Genomic DNA, 21,717 nt, shown 5'->3' with positions numbered 1-21,717 from the left:
CAACATATGCAAGCCAATTAATGTAATCCACTGTATAAATAGAACCATGAGCAAAAATCACATGATCATCTCAGTAGATCCAAGCCCTCCTTGTCAGTGGAGTGCTGGGCTTTGCCAGAGAGCAGAGGGAATGTGAAATGATGTGTCCATCCGTCCCTGGCTGAGGTCTTTAGCACCTTATTTCCTGTGCTCCCTCCATATCATGTCATGGGAATAGAAAGAGAGAGAGGAAAAGAGGTGCTTTTTGACTCCAAGTCAGACATCACTGTGGCAGTGTGGTGGAGGAAAGTGAGCTCAACTCAATAGTGGCTGGAAGCAGAGGATGAGCAAGAGAGCAAGTAGACAGATGGGACTCGACCAGGGGCAGAAACAGTTCCCGAGACCACACCCCCAGTGACCTGCCTCCAACCACACCCCACCTGTCTAAGTTACCACCCAGTAAATCCATTCAAATTGTTAGTCCTTCAGGGGATTTATTCACCAATGAGATTAGAGCCCAGATTCAATTATTTCACCTCTGAATATTGTTGCATTGGGGGCATGATTTCAACACATGAGCATTTGAGGGACATTTCAAATACAAACCATAATAGTTACTAAAACCTGACATTGTTAACTTCATTACCCTGGTTAACTCTAGGTTAGTACAATGATTATGACCATTATTTTGCAAGCCAATGTAATAAAATTTAAAGAAGTTGAGTGTGTTGCTCAAAGCCACACATTAGATTGCAAATCTGGGACCCCTGTCTGATTCCATGACTGCTGCTTGTCACCAGTTCATTTTACTGCTAGTGATAAAATTATAAATAAAATAATAATTAAAGTAAAATAAAAATAATTGCATGTGCAATGAGGTGTGATCCTTTTTTTGACCACAAAGCCTATGTGCTTCTTTTGCACTGATTACAGAGAATTTTTTCAATTATCACCTTCTGTGAAGATCCCGTAAGATCCAAATTTACTGCGTTTGATGTAGCCTTTCTCCTTCCCGGGTGGATGCTGAGAGTCAAAGATCAGTAGGGAGAATACTCTGGAAGGAAGCCAAGAGATATTCTACCCCACAAAAGAGAAAGGTTGCAGAGGAAAGAAGATAAAAGTCTAGGAAATAATTTAAGGAAGAGAACCACAGGTTTGTAAAAACGTTCAGTGAGATGAAGAAAGCTGTATAAGCAGAAGAAAGTATGTGTGCATGGTCAAAGGAAAAATAGGAGCCAGGTATGGTGGTGCACACTTGTAATCCCAGAATTTGGAAGGCCGAGACAGGAGGATCATGGTTTGTGGACAGCCTCAGACACTTAGCACAACATCAGTGAGACCTTGTTTCAAATTAAAGAATAAAAAATAGGGCTGGGGTGTAGCTCGAAGGTAGAATGCCCCTGGGTTCCATCCCCAGTACTGAACAAAAAAAAAAAAAAAAAAAAAAAAAAGGATTGTGTAGAGTCAGGAGCAGATGAACAACATGTAATGATTTCAGTGGGGACACAAGTTTACAGCCATGGCCAAGAGGACCTTAATATCCCCTAAGCTTGACCCAAACTTAGGTTTCTTTTTATGCTATCTCCCCACTCATTTTTCTCCTTTCTTAAAGCATTTATTATAGGAAATTTCTAAATGTGAATCCTCTCTCTGCTCCTTTGAGATGTAAAGACTTTTTAAAAGCTTCTTACCACTTTTATAACCTGGAATGGTGGAAGTTATCCCTTTGAAATGTAAATGTCACCAGGGGATTCTAGCCTTATCTCCCAGTTTCCAAGGAAGAATAGGAACCTAAATTCCATGAGCACATTGCTCAAAGCTGTAGATCTATCTCTTGTCATGAAGATACAGATAGCTTACTTTTCCTTTCAGTGAGGCCAATTAGTGAGCACAGGTGGCTTATTGTCCCTTCTATCCCAGCTCTTAACAGCTTTTCAGCCTCTTGTTTTAGCAGTGTTCTGACCTCTCTGGGGTTTTGTATCCCTTCTGCCCCCCCCCATTGCAATAGCCTGGAGTAGTCTATCTTACTTGAATTTTATTGCAATTTTTACTTCGATAGGAATAAGCCCAATATGGAATGGGCAGAAGGTTAACTATGAGGAAAACATTTATTATGCAAAGAAGATAACATCAACCAAAAAAAAAAAAAAACAATCAATTCAAGCATTTAGAAGGCCAAACTGAGAGGAAGTTACCATAAATATTTAGAGCATAAACCAGACATGGTGGTACATGCCTGTAACCCCAGTAGTACTCAGGAAACCAAGGGAGCCATTGCAGGGCCAAGGTGAGCCTCAACAATTTACAGACACTCTCGGTAACCTAGGGAGACCTTGCTTCAAAACAGAACAAAAAAAAAATTGAGCTGGGATTGTAGTTGAAGGCAGAATACCTCAGTACCACAAAAAGAAAGAAAAAAATATTTAGAGCATAGGCTTTGGAGTTAACCAGCCCAAATTGGATGCTGGATCCACCTCATATTCTTCCATGACACTAGAAACATTATTTAGCTTTATTTTCTGTATGGCATGGCAAAATGAGGATGGTAACAATAACGCTGGTTGTGTTGAGGATTAAGTAAATGTGTCTGAGTTGGGATTAACTAGAAATGAATATTCTAACTATTTACACAGAGGGTGCTTTTTCTCCTGACTTCTTAGTTTGAAATATTTCAAACCTAAGAAAGAATAGCTCAACAAATAACTAGATGGCCCTTACCTGGGTTTGTCAGCTCTTCAGACCTTTTCCCCCTACCATTTGAAAAGAACTTACAAAGATCATCTGCCTTAATACTGCAGCCTCCAGGGAAAAGGACATTCTCTGACATCATTTAAATGTGTTATTGTACCAAAAAAGACTCCACAATATCATCTGTTATGCAGTCCTTATTTAAATTCTTCAATTGTTCCTGCAATGTCTTTTACTGTTTTTTATTTTCTGACCTAGGATCTAGTCAAGGTTCATATACTTCTCCTGATTTGTTCTCCCTTTTTTTAAAAAAAATATGGCAACTCTGTATGGTTTTGCATACTATCTGGGTTTTTTTGTTTTGTTTCTGGTACTTTGGATTGAACCCAGGGGCATTCTATCTCTTAGCTAGAACCCCAGTCCTATTTTATGTTTTATTTTGAAACAGGGTCTCACTAAGTTGCAAAGAGCCTCACCAAGTTGCTGAGGCTGATCTTAAATCTGTGATCCTCCTGTCTCAGCTTCCTAGGTACTGGGCTCACAGACATACACCACCAAGCTTGTCATTTTTTGTTTTGTTTTATTGACTTTTGAAGAAACTCCAGGCCAGTTATTCTGTAGAGTAAACCAGATTCTAGATAGCTGTTATTTTTCTCCTTTTTATATTCAGATTCCCCAATAGCTTTAAAATACACAATTTTCCCAACTGCACATGGGACATTCACCAATAGAGGCTATGTATGCAACTATAAAGCAAGTATTAAAACTGTCAAAGGACTGAAATGTTACAGAAGGTGTCCTTTGACCAGACTGGTATTAAATTAGCAATTAGTAACATTAAGTTATCTAGAAAAAAATCCCCAGATATTTAAAAATTAAGTATTTCAACAATCTATAGGTCAAAGAATAAACTATAAGAAAAAATAAATACTAAGTCAAATGATATTGAAATCATAACAATCACAAAATTTGTTGCATGCAGCCAAACATTGCTTAATGGGAAGATTATAACAGTCAAAGTATAGTAAAAAAAAAAAAAAAAAAGCTGGGTGTGGTAGCACAGGCCTGTAATCCTAGTACTTGGGCAGCTAAACAGAATTGCAGGTTTGAGGCCAGCCTCAGCAATTTAAGAAGGTTCTCATCAACTTGGGGAGACTGTTTCAGTAAAAAAAAAAAAAAAATACAAAGGGCTAGGGATGAAGCTTAGAAGTAGAATGCCCTGAGTTGATCCCCAGTAGCAAAAAAGAAAAAAAATGATATACTATGGCATATCTATATCTCTATCTATTTATATATCCAGTAGGAAAGAAAAAAGTCACAAATCAATGTCCTAAGTTACAAACTAAACCCAAGGTAAAAAGAAAGAAAAAAATAACAAATATGAGGAGAAGTTGGTATAGATATAAACTAGTTAAGGTGTGGAACATCAGAGCTGTCCATTATAAAATGGGCATTTTTGCTTTTATCCTAACTGAAATTAAATAAAGGAGAAAATCAATAGTCAAATATTTCTTGAAAAAAATCAATGAAATTTATAGGCATTCACTGAAACTGATTAGAAGAAAAAAGATGACATAATCTGAAAGGTCTACTTATGGTGAAGAATGATAAGGGAAGATCATAATGGTCAATAAATTTGACCATTCAAATGGAAATTTCCCCCAAAGTCTCAATTTACCAAAACTGACCCAAGATTTAGATTAAATATTTTAGCAAATATACCAACTAGATGATGTTTGACTTCTTGTAGCTTTACATGAAGAGGTGTAAAATTAGATTATCTCACTCTAATAGACACCTCGTTTAATTAGTTGGTTAGTGTGTGGAACATCATATGTGTCCACTGTAAAAGAACATTTCTTTTTACTACAAATAACCTCTGGAGTGATACTTGGAGACCACATAAATATCTTGTTCCCCAAACAGTCTTTCACCCAGTGATTTCAGCATATACTTATCATTACTGTTTCAATCAATTATTACATTAGAACTGAAATCCTGCATTATTCCACATATGTTTATTAGTTAGCATTCTTTATAAAAAGAGCTTCTCTGTCTCTCGTCTCCCTCTCTCCTCTCTTCTCATCATTATCAACTCATGAGTTCAGTTTTTATTAAATGTGTTATAATCTATTGTTGTCATTCTTTTTGGTGTGTAATTTGTGCGAAACCAGCTTTTTGTTTTCCTTTTTAACAAACCCATTTGTTTATGAGCACTTACTTGTTTTTGGAAACCAGTTCTTTCAGGCTTACTTTATAAATTTCCTACTTTGGGTCTGAAAAGCCATTTTTCTAAGGAGTTCTTTAGTGATGGCTGGTATTTAGAAGCCCAGATCTATGTGCCAACTGTGCTCCTTACCATTGAAATAGCTTTACTTATGGGTTCTTTCCCGGTGTCATTTATCCATCTGTCTATATTGATAATGTTGTCTACTTATGATATGCATACTGATAATTCTTGTTGAAATCCAATCTTGTTTGTCCTGACCTATATTAATAAAAACCCTGCTTCCCCAAACCATGTTTATTAACATTTTACACATTTTTACCTATTAAAGACACAAACTATATACCACCAATACTTTCTTCCTTCCTCCCCCCCCCTTCTTTCATTCCTTCTATCCTTCCTTTTCTTTTCTAGACCCTTTCAAATGCCAGGCGAGGCCAGTCCTCTCCTGCTGAGATACACCCAATAACCTTATAAAATATTATAAACATGGTGTACAATCAAAGCCTATGTTCAAAATTTACTTAATCTGCTTGCTTTGGTGGCCCATGCTTGTAATCTCAGTGCTTAGGAGGCTAACACTGGAGGGTTGGGGCTTCAAACCATCCTCAGCAATTTAGTGAGGCGCTGTTTCAAAATAAAGGATAAAATAGGGCTGAGAATGTAGCCCAGAGGTAGAATGACCCTGGATTTAAATCCCTGTACCACACATACAAAAAAGTTACTTAATTCTTTTCTCTATTTATTGTTCTCAATTTGATATCTAGTTGAGTTATTCCTTCTGTTTTTTATTGAAGCATGGTACCTGCCTTCTCATCTTTTTTATTATGTTTTTGAATATTTAAAACCCCACATATATCTCCCTCTCTTCTGTGCCATAGTTACATAACTGGTAAGTAAATATGTTCATTAATTTCTAGTTTTTATTTCCAGTTTGACTTTTCAAGGGTAAGCAAGTCCCCTTTCTTTCTTATATATAAGTAGTGTATTATATGTACTGCATTGAGATTTGTTTTATTTCATTAAGCAATATATCATAGAGAACCTCCTTATTCTCTTCGGTTGTGTTCTACACTATTGTGTGGGATACTATGTTTAATTTAGCCATTCCCCTCTTAGTAATCACTTAGATTGCAATATTTTTATATTACAAATTATTTTATAATAAATAACTTTGTACAGATACTGTTTTATATCAGTGGAGGTGTATCTTCAGAGCAAATTTTCTAGAAATGGACTTTCTGGATCAAAAAGTAAATGTCTATAAAATTTGGTTAGATGTATATATAGTTTTGTTAGATATTGTTAAATTCCCTCCAGAGGGATTGCATCATTTTGCATTCCTACTAGAATCATATGTAAATTTCTGAATTTCCACAGCCTCACCAAGTATGTTTAGATGTTGAAGTTTTTGTCAGTCTTGGAGGTGAAAAATGGTATCTTATATTTCTAATTTATATTTTATTATGATTAAAGTTGAATGTCTTTTACTGTATTTAAGGGCCATTTTCATATATCTGTGTGAACTATTTGGGGTTTTTGTCCATTTGATATCATGCTTTACATTTTCTCCTGATTTTTAAGAATTATCTGTTTTAGTTCTTGTGATGTAAGTATACTTATTTGTCACTTGTCTTTTTATTTTGCATGTAATATTTTGCCACATAAAATATTTTATTATTCTTATATAATTGATTTTACAAATGTTCTTTCACTTGTAGATTTTATGTATTTATGTTTTTATGTATTTATTTATTTATTTATTTATATTTTGTGGTACTAGGGATGGAACCCAGGTGTATTCCACCTCTCATCTATACTGTAGCCTTATTTTATCCTTTATTTTGAGACAAGGTCTCACTGAGTTGCAGAGGGCCTAAGTTGCTAAGACTGGCTTTGAACCTTGCAATCCTCCTGGCTCAGCTTTCCAAGGACTGGGATTACAGGCATGTGCACTGTGCCCAGATGCTTGCAGATTTTGGATTACAGTTTGAGTTAAGATTACATACCTACATCAAGAGAAACTATCCATATTTTATCCTATTATTAATTAGATTGCTTTAAATGTTTATATCTCCAATCCATTTGGTGACTGGTATGAGTATACTTTCTGAATGAATAACAGTTGTTCCAATGTCAGTTGCTGTTGTTGTTGGGGTTTATTTATTTGTTTGTTTGTTGTACTGGGGATTAAACCCAGAAGTTTTCCATCTCTGATCTTTTCAATTTTTGTTTTCAAACAGGGTCTCATTAAGTTACGGAGCTGGCCTGGAGGCTGCAATCCTCCTGTCTCAGCCTCCCAAGTACAGGGGTTACAGGTATGTGCCACTATATCCAGCCAGCGTCATTTATTTTTAAAAGCCCATATTTTCCAGAACAAAGAATTTGAGGCACAGGGTCAATTAAATGACTGAAGGATGAGGTGAGAAGCCAAACAGGGGACAATGGGACAGCTCAGAGACTCACACAGGAAGCCACCTCTAGGCTAAAGTTTCAAAGAGAAAAGATAATCTTCCTAAAGTCCAGGGTTAAAGTTTTCAAGCAAATGCTAATTGTGGTAGTCTATCCAATGAGTTCTATAGCCATAGAGGAGCTGTAATGGAGAGATGTAGAAATCCTTTCCTTCTTCTCCCACCCCCATCTCCCTGAGCCAAACCCAGCTGGAAATCAGCTGAGAAGGTAGCCTGGGAAATGCATCCTACAAAGATTAGCACCTTTACAAGACAGAACAAAGACGGGAAGACAGAATGATGGTTGCTTTTGAGGACAGAGGACCAACACTCAGAAAGAAAAAAAAAGGGGGAAAATGTAAAAAGTATTTATTATATTTTCATTAAGATAAATTCCCAGATTATATCATGTAATCTACACTAATATCCAAAATCCTATAAACAAATTTTTAAAATACATATTCATTTAAGTATAGACTATAACATAATTTTTATAGTATTGGGGATTAAACCCAGAGGCCTCCTACATCTCCAGCCCTTCTATTTTTAGCTTTTTGAAACAGGGTCTTGCAAGGTTGCTGAGGCTGGTTTTGAACCTGCAATCCTTCTGTCTCAACCTCCTAAGTACTGGAGTTACAGGTGTGCACCACCACGCATGCCTTGTCTTCTTATTAGTTAGTTCAACTAATCTCACCTGAAAATAATTTAGATCAGTAAGAAAGTGTATATTTCAGATAAAGAGAGATTGAGGAAATAAAAGTGTAGGGATGGAAGTAGGAAGATGAAAAAAAAAAAAAACAGAATTAAGCTGGGCGTGGTGGCGCACGCTTGTAATCCCAGCACTTGGGAGGCTGAGACAGGAGCATCACACAGGTTCGAAGCCAGCCTCAGCTACTTAGTGAGGCTCTCAGAAACTTAGCGAGATCTGGGTTCCAAATAAAATATAAAATAGGTCTCGGAGTATAGACCAGAGGTAGAAAGCCCCTGGGTTTCATCGCCAGTAATAAATAAATACAACATAATAAGTCCTGCAGAACCAGAAGTACCCAAAAGACTGGGACCAAGACCAAACTGAAAACAAATGAATAAAAAAAATTTATTTTATTTAATAATTAAATGAAGTTGAGTAAAAATAAACAAGGATAATAATCTATGTACATTGTACTCAGGAATTTGAAACTCAGAAGAAGCAAAAGTTTTGCTTTTATCATTTATAATTTCTCTAAGTTCTGTGTTTCAATGCAATGTCTTAGAAATATAAACTTTTCAATAAATCTAACATTTTATTTTATATCATAAGAAATCTACATTAAATATTTATATATATATATTAACCTAGTAAAATTCAAAGACAACCTCAACTTTTAATTTCTGTTAATAGAAAAAATATAAAACAAATAATTTAATTTCTTATAGGAATAATTTATTCTCAGAATAAATGATATAGGATCAATGATATAGGATCACTTTCTCCTAAGGAAAACAATAACAAATCTGCTCAATCTTTTAGAAAATCCAGGGCTCAAAATCAGCTGCCTTGCTAATTCACAATTCAGTTATTCAAGAAAGAATTCTCCAGTTGGAATATTCTCTAGACCCTTCAATATCTCACTTATATCTTTTCCCCTACTTTCTTCCCTTTTTTGCCAGTTTCCTCTGCACTGGGTAGTCTCATTATTTTAGAGAAAGAGCATCAAAAAGGGAAATATGTCATGTCAAACAAAACTGCCCTGGTGCACAGGAGAATGGAATAAATAATAGTATTATGAGGACATTTGTCATCATTGCTCTGCATATACCATCTGCAGTAGAGCCATTTTGACCAGGCCCTCTTGTTCATTGATTCCAGTGACTAACACCTACCCACTGATACAGAGCCTATGAAGTGTCAATGACAAGCAATAACCTTGCTTCAAGTAACATGATTGACTGTAATTTCCTTTGAAATAAATGTAACAAATGGCAATGAGCCATCTAATTAACCATAAGATGTTAGTGAAATAAACTATAATGTCTACAGCCAGAGTTAGTGTCCAGGTACAAACTGGTTTCTTTAGCTGTGTATTATAGATTCCATAAAAGATATAACCAGGTCCATATCTACATATTGGGAGAATTTCCCTTGCCTTGCCAATGCTATTCCCCAAATGAAACTGCAGTATAACTACTATCCTTTTTTCTTTTTTTTTTTCTTTTTCTTTTTTCTTTCTTTGTGTGATACTGGGGATTGAACCCTGGGGCAGTCTACCTCTGAGTTATACCACCAGCCCCATGTACAGTTCTAGACATATGGTCAAGTGATTCATCTCTGCCAGAATCCAGAAGCATAACAAAAGTTATTTTACAAAAAATATGATTCCCTGCTACAAATGTCATGAACAGAAACCTAAAAATTCATTCACTAAGTTTTAAACCAAACTATATATAACATCTTTACATTCTAGTGATAACCTCCGATTTTTATTCAGCACTGAAGATGGAACACAGGGGCTTTCTACCTTTGAGCTACCCCTCCAGCCCTATTTTTATTCTTTATTTTGAAACAGGGTCTCACTTAGTTGCATAGGGTCTCACTAAGTAGCTGAGGCTGTCCGTGAACCTGGATCCTCCTGTTTAAGCTTCCCAAGTACTGGGATTACAAGTATGTTCCACCATGCCTGGTTCCAATACTTTTTGTCAGATTTTATTACCAAACAACAGGGCTGCTAGCACCATAGCTGGGTTTTGCAGAGAAATCTCTTCTAGCTCTGGACTCCAGTCAACCTTTCACACTTGTAAGAATATGGGCTGGAACAAAATCCCTAGATATAGGATTTGCTACCTCCAGAACCCCAAAAGAACTATTAGTGTTTGATTTTCTTTTTTGGGGGTAAGAGAATGCAATACACAATAATTTGTCTTTTATATTGGAGAGAATATGCAAGCATGCTCTTGATTTGTGGATTCCTACAAATTTTAGATATGGAAAATCCATATATCTTCTCCAGTGGAAGGTACTATTCTTTGCTTCCTGGAGTATAAATATTTTTCCAAGACCTTCAGCATGCTGACCACCTTTTGTTCATCTGACCTAATCAACATAATATCATCACTGTAATAAATCAATATGATGTTCTACAGTATTCTCAGAAGCTCAAATCTCTTTATACTTCATTATGAGAGGGCAGGATAGTTAACATAAGACCTCGAACAAAGCATGACTATATATATATATATATATATATATATATATATATATATATATACATCTATTGCTGTTGATTCTACATGAATATGATTAATCTGATTCTCTTTTATAATTTGGATAGACAATGTATTTTCCAAAACAATAACAATATACCTGAGGCCTAGTCTACCTAAAGATACCACACCTAGCATACCAGTTAAAAGCTAAGTGACTTGTTTGATCTTAGAATAGCCCACAGTTATCATTCTAGGGCTTCTGTAGATACTAGACCGATCAATTAAATAGAGGTAGAGGTATCTTTAGGACTATCACCTCTGATTCTTTTATTTTTTTTATTTTTTATTTTTTATTTTTGGGTGGTACTGGGGTTCCTGGAAACCCTTCTACCACAAGGCTACACCTCTTAAGCCAGCATGGCTGGCTTTGAACCTGTGTGATCCTCCTCTCTCCACCTCCCAAGCGCGGGGATTACAAGCATGACCACCACGCCCGGCCCCTCTGTATCTTTTAAACCCTTAAATTATAAATGAATAAATGAACAATGAATAAATTCATTAAAATTTATTAATCTCTATCATATTTCTTCTAGATGCTATTGTTATTTTTTATTTCACTATTTTGGCTGTGTAGATTAGGGGTTCAGAGCCTTCCACTTGGTTTTCCTTGTCATTATAATTTTTTGCCTAAATTGCTAGGACTCAATGTGCAAGTTGTGCCAAATGCCAAGAATGCCAAACTCACTTATTTTGGGAACATAAAAATTATCATTGTATGGATTCACAGGCTCACTGGGCCTCCTATGTACTTATTCTTTACCAGAATTGCATTTATTACTTGGTCACCATTTGCCACCATTCTAACAAAAAGGTTATAATAGCCAAGCACAGTGGCTCACACCTGTAATCTCAGTATTTGGAAGGCTGAGACAGGAGGATTGCAAATTCATGGCCAGCCTCAACAATTTAGTAGTTCCAATCCCCAGTATTAAGAAAGAAGGAAGGAAAGGAAGAGGGAAGGAAGGAAGAATGCAAATGAATGAAGGAGTTTCTGAGAGGAAAAATAAGAAAGAGTGCCCCAAAGGATTCATACTCATGGCTGCAGTTTCTAAAACAACTTAGTCTTCAATAGACAAGAGCAGTATTTCCTCAAAGGATGGTTTGTGAATCGTATGCATCAGAATCATCTGAGGTTCTTGGAGAGAACAGGCAACTTCTCTGGGAAAGGATCACCAAGAATTTGCATTTTTTGTATTTTTAGCAGGCTATTTGGTTTATGATGGTGTATTGAAAGTCTGAGAACCACTGACCAATAGTATGTTCACTATTCACAGTGAAAGTCAACACACGATGATCTGTGACTATGCTCCAGGAACCACTCTTAGCTCTTTATGTGCTGTGTCTCATTTATCCTGATTGTAACTCTATAAACAAGACATGTTGTCACTTTGATTTTATAGGTGATGAAACCGAGGGATGCACTTGAGGAAATAGAAAATTTGGAGTTAAAACCAAAGAAGTTTGACAAATCTACTGTGAGCCATGTTCAAGGAAGAATGGGTCAAAGTAAAGTTCCAAGGCACTCTACAGAAACCTCAGACATCTTCTCATACAAGAGCTGAGAGTCTTCTGAACTTTATTGTTAATAGTGAAGACCTAGTTAACTCAATGTCTGACATATTAAAAAATGATAATTTTCTGGGAGTGGTGGAGCACGCTTATAATCTCTGTCCTTGGGAGGCTGAGACAGGAGGATCACACAAGTTCGAAGCCAGCCTCAGCTACTTAGTGAGGCTCTCAGCAACTTAGTGAGACCCTGTTTCCAAATAAAATATAAAACAGGTCTGGGAATATAGCCCGGAGGTAGAAAGCCTCTGGGTTCCACCCCCAGTACCACCAAAAAAATGATAATTTGACATGGAAGTAACATTTTTCAGATTCCAAGTATTTGTCCATTGAACCTAATGTCCAGGAATGGTATTATCTAAAAGTAGTAAAGCACTCTAATAATGAGGACCCTGAGGATTGTATCCTCACAAAATGTCACCTGAGTCTATAACTTTTGAAAAGCTATCTGGCCTAATACTGACCTTTCTTCAATTAATTAACAAATATATTTATAATTAGTCCATTTCCTCTCTCTCTCTCTCTCTCTCTCTCTCTCTCTCTCTATATATATATATATATATATATATATATATATATATTCATACAGATAACTATTGTGTCACCACATCATTGTAATACTTTTAAAAATATGGTTTGAGTTTTTAAGTAAGATTATTATGAGTGTAAACAAGGACATAGTTTATTTCAGAAATTCAGGAAAAATGCTCTTGGCTATTTAGTGAAACCAGAATGTATCATCTTCATCATTATCAACTAACAGTCACAACCCAGTATTCTTGAGGGAGTATTTTATAATTAAGTGCACCATATTCTATACTGACTTACTAATCATGATGATGAGGATCCCAATCATACTGATATTATCAGTGTCAGAGCTAATCTAACTTTGTAGTTCTGTTAAGTTTTGTTGGCTTCACATATTATACTTTGATCTACATTTCAGTTAAATACTAAAGAACTCTTAATTCATTAGAATTCTACTTAAGTGAGCTAAACCAATTTATGATTTGAATAAAAAATAAATATTTTCTTATCCTTCAAAACTATAAAATTTTTAAAGACAAGTTTTATTTGTTAGAAAAATTGTTTTAAAAAGGTATTTTATCCAACAAAACAAGATCATTAGTATTGTGTAGCTTATGTGGAAGCTTATGGAATAAAATTAATTTGTTGTCTTTTTAGAGAGTTTAAACTAGAGAACTATCTTCTCTTTAACAAGGAGGAAGGAAGAACATTAAATGCATCGAGCATGCCTTAAATGCCAATGTATTGGTTGTCTTGCATATATTATTTCAATTAATTTTCACCTTAACAATTAGTAAAAAGCCATTATTAAACCCATTTTTACCCACTATTTACATATTAAGGGCTGAGGTTCAGTGAGGTTAACTATTTTGTTCAAGGTCACACAGTTAATAAGTGAATCAAAAGCCAAGAAAGGGTGTCCCCCATTCCATAGTATCCCCAAGAAAATGTAAGTAGCATATTAATGAACAATGCAATTTTATTTGCATATATAAGTAGAAAGGAAATGTGCAAAATGCACCGTGATACAAGTCTTTAATTATAAGCATTGCATCTGCACACAGCAGCAGTCTTACAGAGTGCCAGTTATTAATCCATGAGTCATTTTCAAAGAATAAACTCTCTGTTGCATTATTTAGGAACCCAGATATATCTGGATATAATCATGATTTTTGTTTGTTTGTTTGGTTGGTTGGTTGGGTTTTTGGAACTGGGGATTGAACCTAGAGGCATTCTACCTTTGAGCTTGTAGCCACATTTTATTTCTTCTTTGAAAACAACATCTCACTAAATTGCTGAGGCTGGCTTTGAACCTGTGATCCTCTTGTCTCAGCCTCCCAAGTACTGGGATTACAAGCATGTACCATGCCCCACTGATCATCATTTTTCTTATACATGCAACATTTCAATTAAGTCGGGTTCTTTCCAATCATGTCATAAAAATACCTTAGTGTTTAAGAATCATAAGCCATTTTGAAAACATAGCGAATGGTGAGAGTGGAGACTATTGGAGACTGAGAATTTCCTTTCAAAAGGTGAAAAGTTACAAATGACAACTAATTGTATGTAGCATCAGACCTGATCTAGGCCACTAACTGATCCTAGACCATGCTGAAAGATATATAAAACAAGGAGAAAGTTAGAAGATGCATCACTCATAGAAAACAAAATGGGGTGTGGCCTTAAGGATTATTAAAGGAAACTGCCTGCCACTCTGCAGGATCATTTGGTTTTAGTTTTCTTCTCAACCTCCTTCTTCTGTAAATACATGCAGACCCAACAGGTAGGAAACCGCTCATTCCTTATTTTCCCTTTGTTTAAACTGATGAATACTCTGCCTCAGGAGCCATAACATGTCACCTTACATAACTGAGGGGTGTGTGTGTGTGTGTGTGTGTGTGTGTGTGTGTGTGTGTGTGTGAGGGGGGGGCACTATTCTGGGACAGAGGAACAGGCAGGTAGAATTCTGAGGGGCTATGTAAAAAGACAGAGTTGCTCTCTTCTTTCAAAGCTATGTCTGGAAGAGGGGGTGGGGACTATTCCAACCCATCATCGCGCTGCATGCCAGTCTCACACACAGACGCTTCTCCTTCATGTTCTCTGGGAAAATTTCCCCAGATTGGGAAAAGGACGGTAAAGCGGGTCTGCCACGAAAGGCGAGTTTTTACCACTGCAGCACAAAGAAAAGCAGAGCGCGCTTTCACATTATCGCAACTCCGCTCTCCTAACCAGCTCTGCACTTCAGCACCACGGAGAGCAGAACCTCCTCTGCTACCACCCATGGGGAGCCGGATTCCCAGGACCCAGCACCGGATTCCGGCCAACCAGAGAGGGGACTAGCCTGCACATTCTTCCCTCAATGTAAGTAGCTGTGACGATTCTTTCATAATGATTTCTTACAATAGAGATTATTTTCTTCTTGAAATATGGAATTGCACTTTTATTTATTAGCTCTTTCTCTCTAGGTCATTGCAGAGATTTTATATGCAAGTCGGATATGGCATTTTTCTTATTTCTTGAGTTGGTAGGGGATTATTTTTTCTTTTATTGGCAGTCCAAGTTTACAAAGCCATTTAGAAATAGGTAACTTATCCTGGTAGCCTAGTCCTTTTGTGCTGGAGCAATATAGTTTTATTCCTAAAAGAAAGTATATCTGCTGTCTCTCCTTTTTCACTACTGAGAGCTTTTATTGATTAAGTATCTTTGATCGTCATGTAAATATGGGTTTGGGAGAAGGGAGAGGGATATATTCTAATAAATAGTTACTATTAAAGAACTACAGGTGGCATAAAAAGGGATGTTATCATTCTCTACCCCATCCTTGTTGAAAATATGATCTGTGCTTTCTTTTAGACATCCATTTCCAAATAACAAATATGCTTTTAATAGAAGAGATGTAATCTGGGCAGGGCTTTGGCATGAGCTTTGAAACTCTGGATCACAGAATCTCCCCTTTAAGTTTGAATATATAAATTTACTTATGTATGATTAAGTAGACACAATAAAGATGCAATTGCCATCAATTGTAATTTAAAGGCTTAATGGATTCAGGGTAGATTTTTAAAGGCAATAATGATTGACCCTGACTGATGGTTCTCAGTGAATTTTTGCCTCAGAATGCCACCTACTGGCAGGTTCTTTCTCTAAAGCACTAGGCACACTTAATAGATTTATGAATGAGCTCACATAATATCCAGAATATTCATTATGGATATAAGGTAAACCCACTCTCTTAGAATTTTTAACAATGACATTTCTTCAGTTGTCTAACCTACCTAGGTTATATGTTACAAATATAATTTTATAAACATTTATTTCCAAAAACATTGGCTTTTAAGCTTAGGGGCATGGGGACTAGCTAACTCCTTTAGGCAGTAATTAACCCAGAAAAAGCATCATATCTATGTGGAGCCTTATTGCGGTTAATTGCAGAATGCATATGGTATCTTGGATGAGAGCTACCAGGAATTGCTGCAATCAACACTTCCCCACAGATAAATAATCAGCTTGTTACTTTTTTCTGTATTTTCTTTTCACAGTTTAAAGGCATTTCTTTTTCCTGGTGGTAGATGTTCACTTTAGACCCTTCTACAGAGGTCAATGAAACCATCACATGATTATACCTCTCTATTTTATTTCTAAACAAGTCTCTTAGAATGTAACTGTTTGAACTTGTTGTTTTAGCTCTATCTGGAGCTGCACAATGAGCATGCCCAGTTTCATAATGTCCCAGATCTAAATAGACAAATAAGGGGTTTAAAAGTAAGATGAGGACAGGAGGAGGAAAAGCACATGTAAAGCACTAGTTACATGTGGACGACTAATATATGGGGTAGTTTGAAAATACTGAGAATATCCTTTTCACTAAGTGTTATTTTGAGGCAAATAAATTACATGTTAATGTCCAAGAACACTAGGTAATAATTTTCAATACAAAAATACAATAACAAAACTATCTTTCATTAGCAAAAATGTTTGGAAAACATAATTTTTTATACTAGATATTGAACCCAGGGGCATTATTTCTTCAGGATGTACCCCCAGCCATTTTTAGTTTTAATTTTGAAACATGGTCTTGTAAGTTGCTGATGGTCTCACTAAGTTAACAAGGATGGTCTTGAACCTGAAATCCTCCTGCCTCAGACTCCTAAGTACTATGATTACAGAAGTGTACCACCATGCTTGGCTGAAAAGTATATCTTATTATATCATATTTTAATGAGTAGCAGAGGGATGCTTTGCTTGTTTCCTGCTGATACAATTAGTAAAATGTATAAAGTCATGTGAATAGTGGAGTAATTATGTGAGTATCTCTCTTTTTTAATTCAAATATGTTGTGCAAACATATTCTTGTCACTACTTTGGGTGGGAAACTGAACGTCTTAGATCCAAAGTTAATGTAATTATAAACTAAAATAGTGCTAACATTCAATAGCACTAGAGAATGCACCAGGCACTAAGTAATTTATATGCACTATCTCACCTCAACTTCAACAGAATATGAAAAATGACATTTAGCAATAACTTACATATCCTGAAAACTATGGGAAATTTTTCAGAAGTATTATAAAGAAGTGGAAATATCTCAAATTTCTGCTTCGATCTCTCAAGGGAGTTAGGATACCCTCTGATATTAGCTGTTTCATCTACCAACTTACGGGCTATCATTTATAGTGGAGGTAATTGGAAACTGATTTTACTCTAGCACTCATACCTTATTTTAAAAGTTGTCAGTCAGAAGTAGTAAATAGTAGTTATAAGATTATATGGCTCCTGTATTTGTAAAAAAGAAGGAAAGTGGTAATCATGTTATATGGTCTTCTTAAATGACCAATTCAGATCAAGTATTTAAGAACTGACTAAGTCATCTGGTCATGAACTATGTGCAAACATCAGGGTCCTGGGTGCCAGGTGCATATGCCATGTAAACAAGTCATCCCCTTGCCCTCAAGGCACCTGCACTCTTCTGGAAAACTTCATGGACTAAAGCAAGCTTTAAAACTGCAGGAAGAAGATGGGTGGCAATAGCATACAACCAGAAGCATGACACTACACTCCTCAGAGTGGCCGCACCACTTACAAGACATATAGCTTGGGAAACATGGCTAACTTATTTGACCCTCATTTTATCATCTGTTAAGTGCTAATGACAACAGCACCTAAATAATGTAGTAGTTTGTGAAATATTAAAATTATGATGCATGTAAAGTACTCAGCATGAAGGTTGGCACATGGTTAATGTGCAATAAATGTTAATCATCGTGACTGAATAGTCAATTTAAGAAAATACCTAAGTATCACATGATAATTTATTTAAAACAATAATTTATATAAATCACTTAGCATAATGTCGGTCACATAGTAAATGTATGTATGTTGACTATCATTATTACATAGTCATTTAAAATAGCTAAACTGAGCCAGGCGTGGTGGCGCACGCTTATAATCCCAGCATTTGGGAGGCGGAGACCGGAGGATCGCGGTTCATGGACAGCCTCAGCTACTTAGCGAGACTCTTCGCAATTCAGTGACACCCTGTTTCAAAATATAAAAAAGACTAAAAAAAATGGGGCTGGGGGTGTAAATCGGAGGTAGAATGCCCCTGGGTTCCATCCCCAGTACCGCAATAAAGTAAAATAGCTAAACGGAGTATATAAAGTGTAAAGTCTGAATCAATTTAAATAATTGGGTACTTAAGTGTATCAATATATAAGATTTTGATCATTATTGTCATGGACACTTGTATAAAACTTCATTTTATCCAGGGTATTTGATATAAATTCTTAAGTGTGATCTTCAGGGTGGTACTCAGGAACATGAGAGATGAGAGAATTGAGATTTAGGTTACAAGTCACTTGACTGTTTTATCACCATGACTCTAGACCCATAAGAGAGGAGGCACAGGCCTTGATGCCTCATCTGACATCTGGATTTTGTTGATTCTGAGTCCAGTTGGGGAATGTTAAGACTGAATTGATTTCAGGCTTGGATAATTTTCACATTTGATGCATGTAGCAATTTTAGGGAAAAAAAAGACAACAAATAGCTCTAAAGAGACAACTTAAGTGACCTTTTGTTAATCAGTAATTGACCACAGTCCCTGTCTCCAAAATGTTTTATTGTCATGCTCATTTGCAGCTAGACTTAAGGTGCAAGATTCCTGCTTTCCACAGATTACTCACATCTGGCTTCCTTGAGACCAGCTGATGCATCTCTAAGAGCAGCCTGATAAAAACAGAAATGGAGGGAGCAGGAGCAGCCTAATAATCAGCCCCCCTCTCAGATACGGTTCCGTTTTCACTGGAACCCTTCTTTTCAACGACACCAAATGAAAAGCACAGTATCTTAACTGAGGTATTTAACAAGTTTGAGCTCTCATTATCTCAATAATATATGCAAATATAAAGGAATTTGCACTCAAGTTTCATTTTAAAAAATATTAAAGGAAGAGCAATCAAAAGCCAATGGCAGTTTAGAGAGAATTACATTACTCATTTTGGGCCCTAAAACTAGAATATAGTATCATCAGAGTCCAACAGGGCAACATATTGGACTGATGAGTGTGAGCTTTGACTTTATCCTTATGACTTTATCCTTATGACATATCTTTGGTGTATTCTTCCCATAATATCTATAATATCAAGGTTAAATGACAAAGACATGGCAGCTAAATATATTTATAAGTGCATAAATGGTTTAAAAGCATCATTAGGATATTAGGGTAAGAAATTGTCAGAGCTAGTACTAAGAAGCCCACAGTGAGGTTAAAAGGTCTCCATCAATATCTGGATCAATTCGCAGGGCTCCAGGGTCTGCTATGAAACCCCTCATGGTGGAAGCAACCTCACTTGGTAGCACATCCCATTATATGGTGGTATGAATGAGGAACATGAAGACTCATAAGGTTTCATTTTAATGCTATTAGAAAAGGAACAGAACTGACCATTTTGGTGGAGCCCAAATGCCTCTTAAAGCTGAGGTTTTAAAGGCTGTGAAAGAAAACTTGTTTATTTTGTGTTATATCTGAGTGACTGCTTTCAAGGTCACTTGGAGAAATGCATGACAAATGGTGAAGACATTTTAACTTATGAAAAATACTAGCCACACAATACACTTTTATAATTATTATAGAAACATCATCATGCCTCCGATGCTCAACCCTGGTGCAGAAATCATTTGCCAAGATTTATTTAGTCTTTTCACCTCAATTTCTTCACCAAGAGTATGAGCATGCTAATGTGATGCTTTTTTATTTCTTTAATAACAGGGTTTTGTTTTGTTAATGGTGGAAATAAGAAAGGATTCTTGAACATCTTTTAAGTTTGTAGGTTTCAGGGTCTGTTTATGATATTCATTGGATTTATGATATTCATGTGGATTCTGAATTTAGATTGGATACTTTATGTGTTCCTTGTGAGATGTTTCTCTGCTCTGACTTGGTTCAGTAGTTATTACATTTCCTTTAAATTTGTCTCCCTAAGGCTTCTTGCTGAATATAGTTAGGTACCCTTGACCTTGTAGCCTGAACTTTTCTCCCTCTTGGACAGACCTCTAATGGATGTAGAATCAAGCCATAGCGACCGCTTCTGAGGGCAGCTGCTGTTTCATGTCTGACACTCAGCTCATATGCTATTGGGTGGAAACTGTTTTTTTATTGGGTTGAGCTGTGATAGCTGTCCTGAGACACACTCCTGAGAGGGCACCAAACCTATCATAGGTCAAGTTCATACTATGAGAAAGATTATTCATCTTGTATGGACTCAACTTTCACTTGTGTGTGTGCCCAGATGACAGGCCTTTAAGCTGGGGATACAAATGAGTTAATTTCTTAGCATTCAATTCAGTCATCCCTTTCCTTCTGAAAAATCTATGATTATACATGCCTCCATACTACTTGTGACTCTGTCTTCTCTATAGAGATTCTTCATGAGATTTCCAGTCTTGCCTTTCTCATGGACAAGCAGCCTCTTTTTTTTTGGAATGATGGTGTTGTTGAAAGAAGTAGGCTTAGAAGCTTGTGAACTTGAATCCTGAGAATCTTTCCCTGGCAATCTTTTATCAAAGTGCACTTTAGAAAAATGAATGGTGAAGGCAGGTGTGGTGGTGGATGCTTGTAATCCCAGCATTTGAGAGGCTGAGACAAGAGGACCGTGGTTCACGGACAGCCTTGGCTACTTAGTGAGGCCTTCTGCAACTTAGTGAGACCCTGTTTCAAAATAAAGAATAAAAAATAGGATTGGGTGGTAGCTCAGAGGTAGAATACCCCTGGGTTCCATCCCCAGTACCACGAAAAAAGAAAAGAAAAGAAAAGAAAAGAAAAGAAAAGAAAAGAAAAGAAAAGAAAAATGAGTGGCGTTTCAGATTATCTTCCTAAAGGAGTGCAGAACTCTGTTAGGATTTATCACCTGCAGTGGCCTTTGGAGAGAGTTGCCAATTATTATTCCTTTCATTTATTTTGCAGATGAAGAAGTTGCTCCACTGTTTCAGGGGCAGTGTGACTCCATTACATGCAGAATTAAAGTTCTAAGTTCTGACTTCTACTCTTTGCTTCATATCAGAGATTATGCCCCCAAAGAGCTAAAACAAAAAGGGTCAATATAGGTCAAAAAGTAAAATAAGCAGAAAACTAACAGGAGCCCCAAATTCACAAATATGTAAGGCTAATTGACATGGCTTTAAAAATATCAAAATTCTAGGTTTAATTTGAAAAGTCTTGCTTATTTTTGAAAATGGGTTTAGTTGAAATGCTGAGTATTCTTTATTCACAAGACATAGCCAATAGCAAAGCAATTTTCTGCAATCATAGAAAATAGTTAAAAACTGATCCCTAAATATTTATTTATTTGTCAATTTATTTACTGTGTTACTGTGATTGAATCCAGGAGCATTCTATCTCTGACTACATCTCCAGCCCTATTTTGTTTCTTTATTAACAGGGCTCACTAAGTTACTGCACACTAGCCTTAAACCTGTGATCCCTGTGTCTCAGTCTCCCAAGTACTGTCTCAGCATCCCCAATACTGTGATAACAGGCAT

At 36.3% G+C, this 21,717-nt stretch overlaps 1 protein-coding gene across 1 annotated transcript in view; it reads left to right on the top strand.

Moving 5' to 3' along the window:
- Positions 1-207: 207 nt before the first annotated feature.
- The window catches only part of TRPC7 (transient receptor potential cation channel subfamily C member 7), a gene marked incomplete at both ends in the record, with an annotated part of 165,134 nt that continues 143,624 nt past the window's right edge, over positions 208-21,717 (top strand). Inside the window, 3 exons of the mRNA XM_080714164.1 lie at positions 208-288; positions 11,988-12,093; positions 14,914-15,042. Of these exons, the coding sequence (XP_080570290.1) occupies positions 208-288; positions 11,988-12,093; positions 14,914-15,042 (316 nt within the window). The remainder of the gene's footprint in view (positions 289-11,987; positions 12,094-14,913; positions 15,043-21,717) is intronic.

The sequence above is a fragment of the Muscardinus avellanarius genome (genome assembly GCF_963383645.1).
Source record: "Muscardinus avellanarius genome assembly, chromosome: 1".
NCBI lineage: Eukaryota > Metazoa > Chordata > Mammalia > Rodentia > Gliridae > Muscardinus > Muscardinus avellanarius.
Note: the sequence above shows the minus strand (reverse complement) of the source record. Positions and strands in the feature narration are given on the sequence as shown.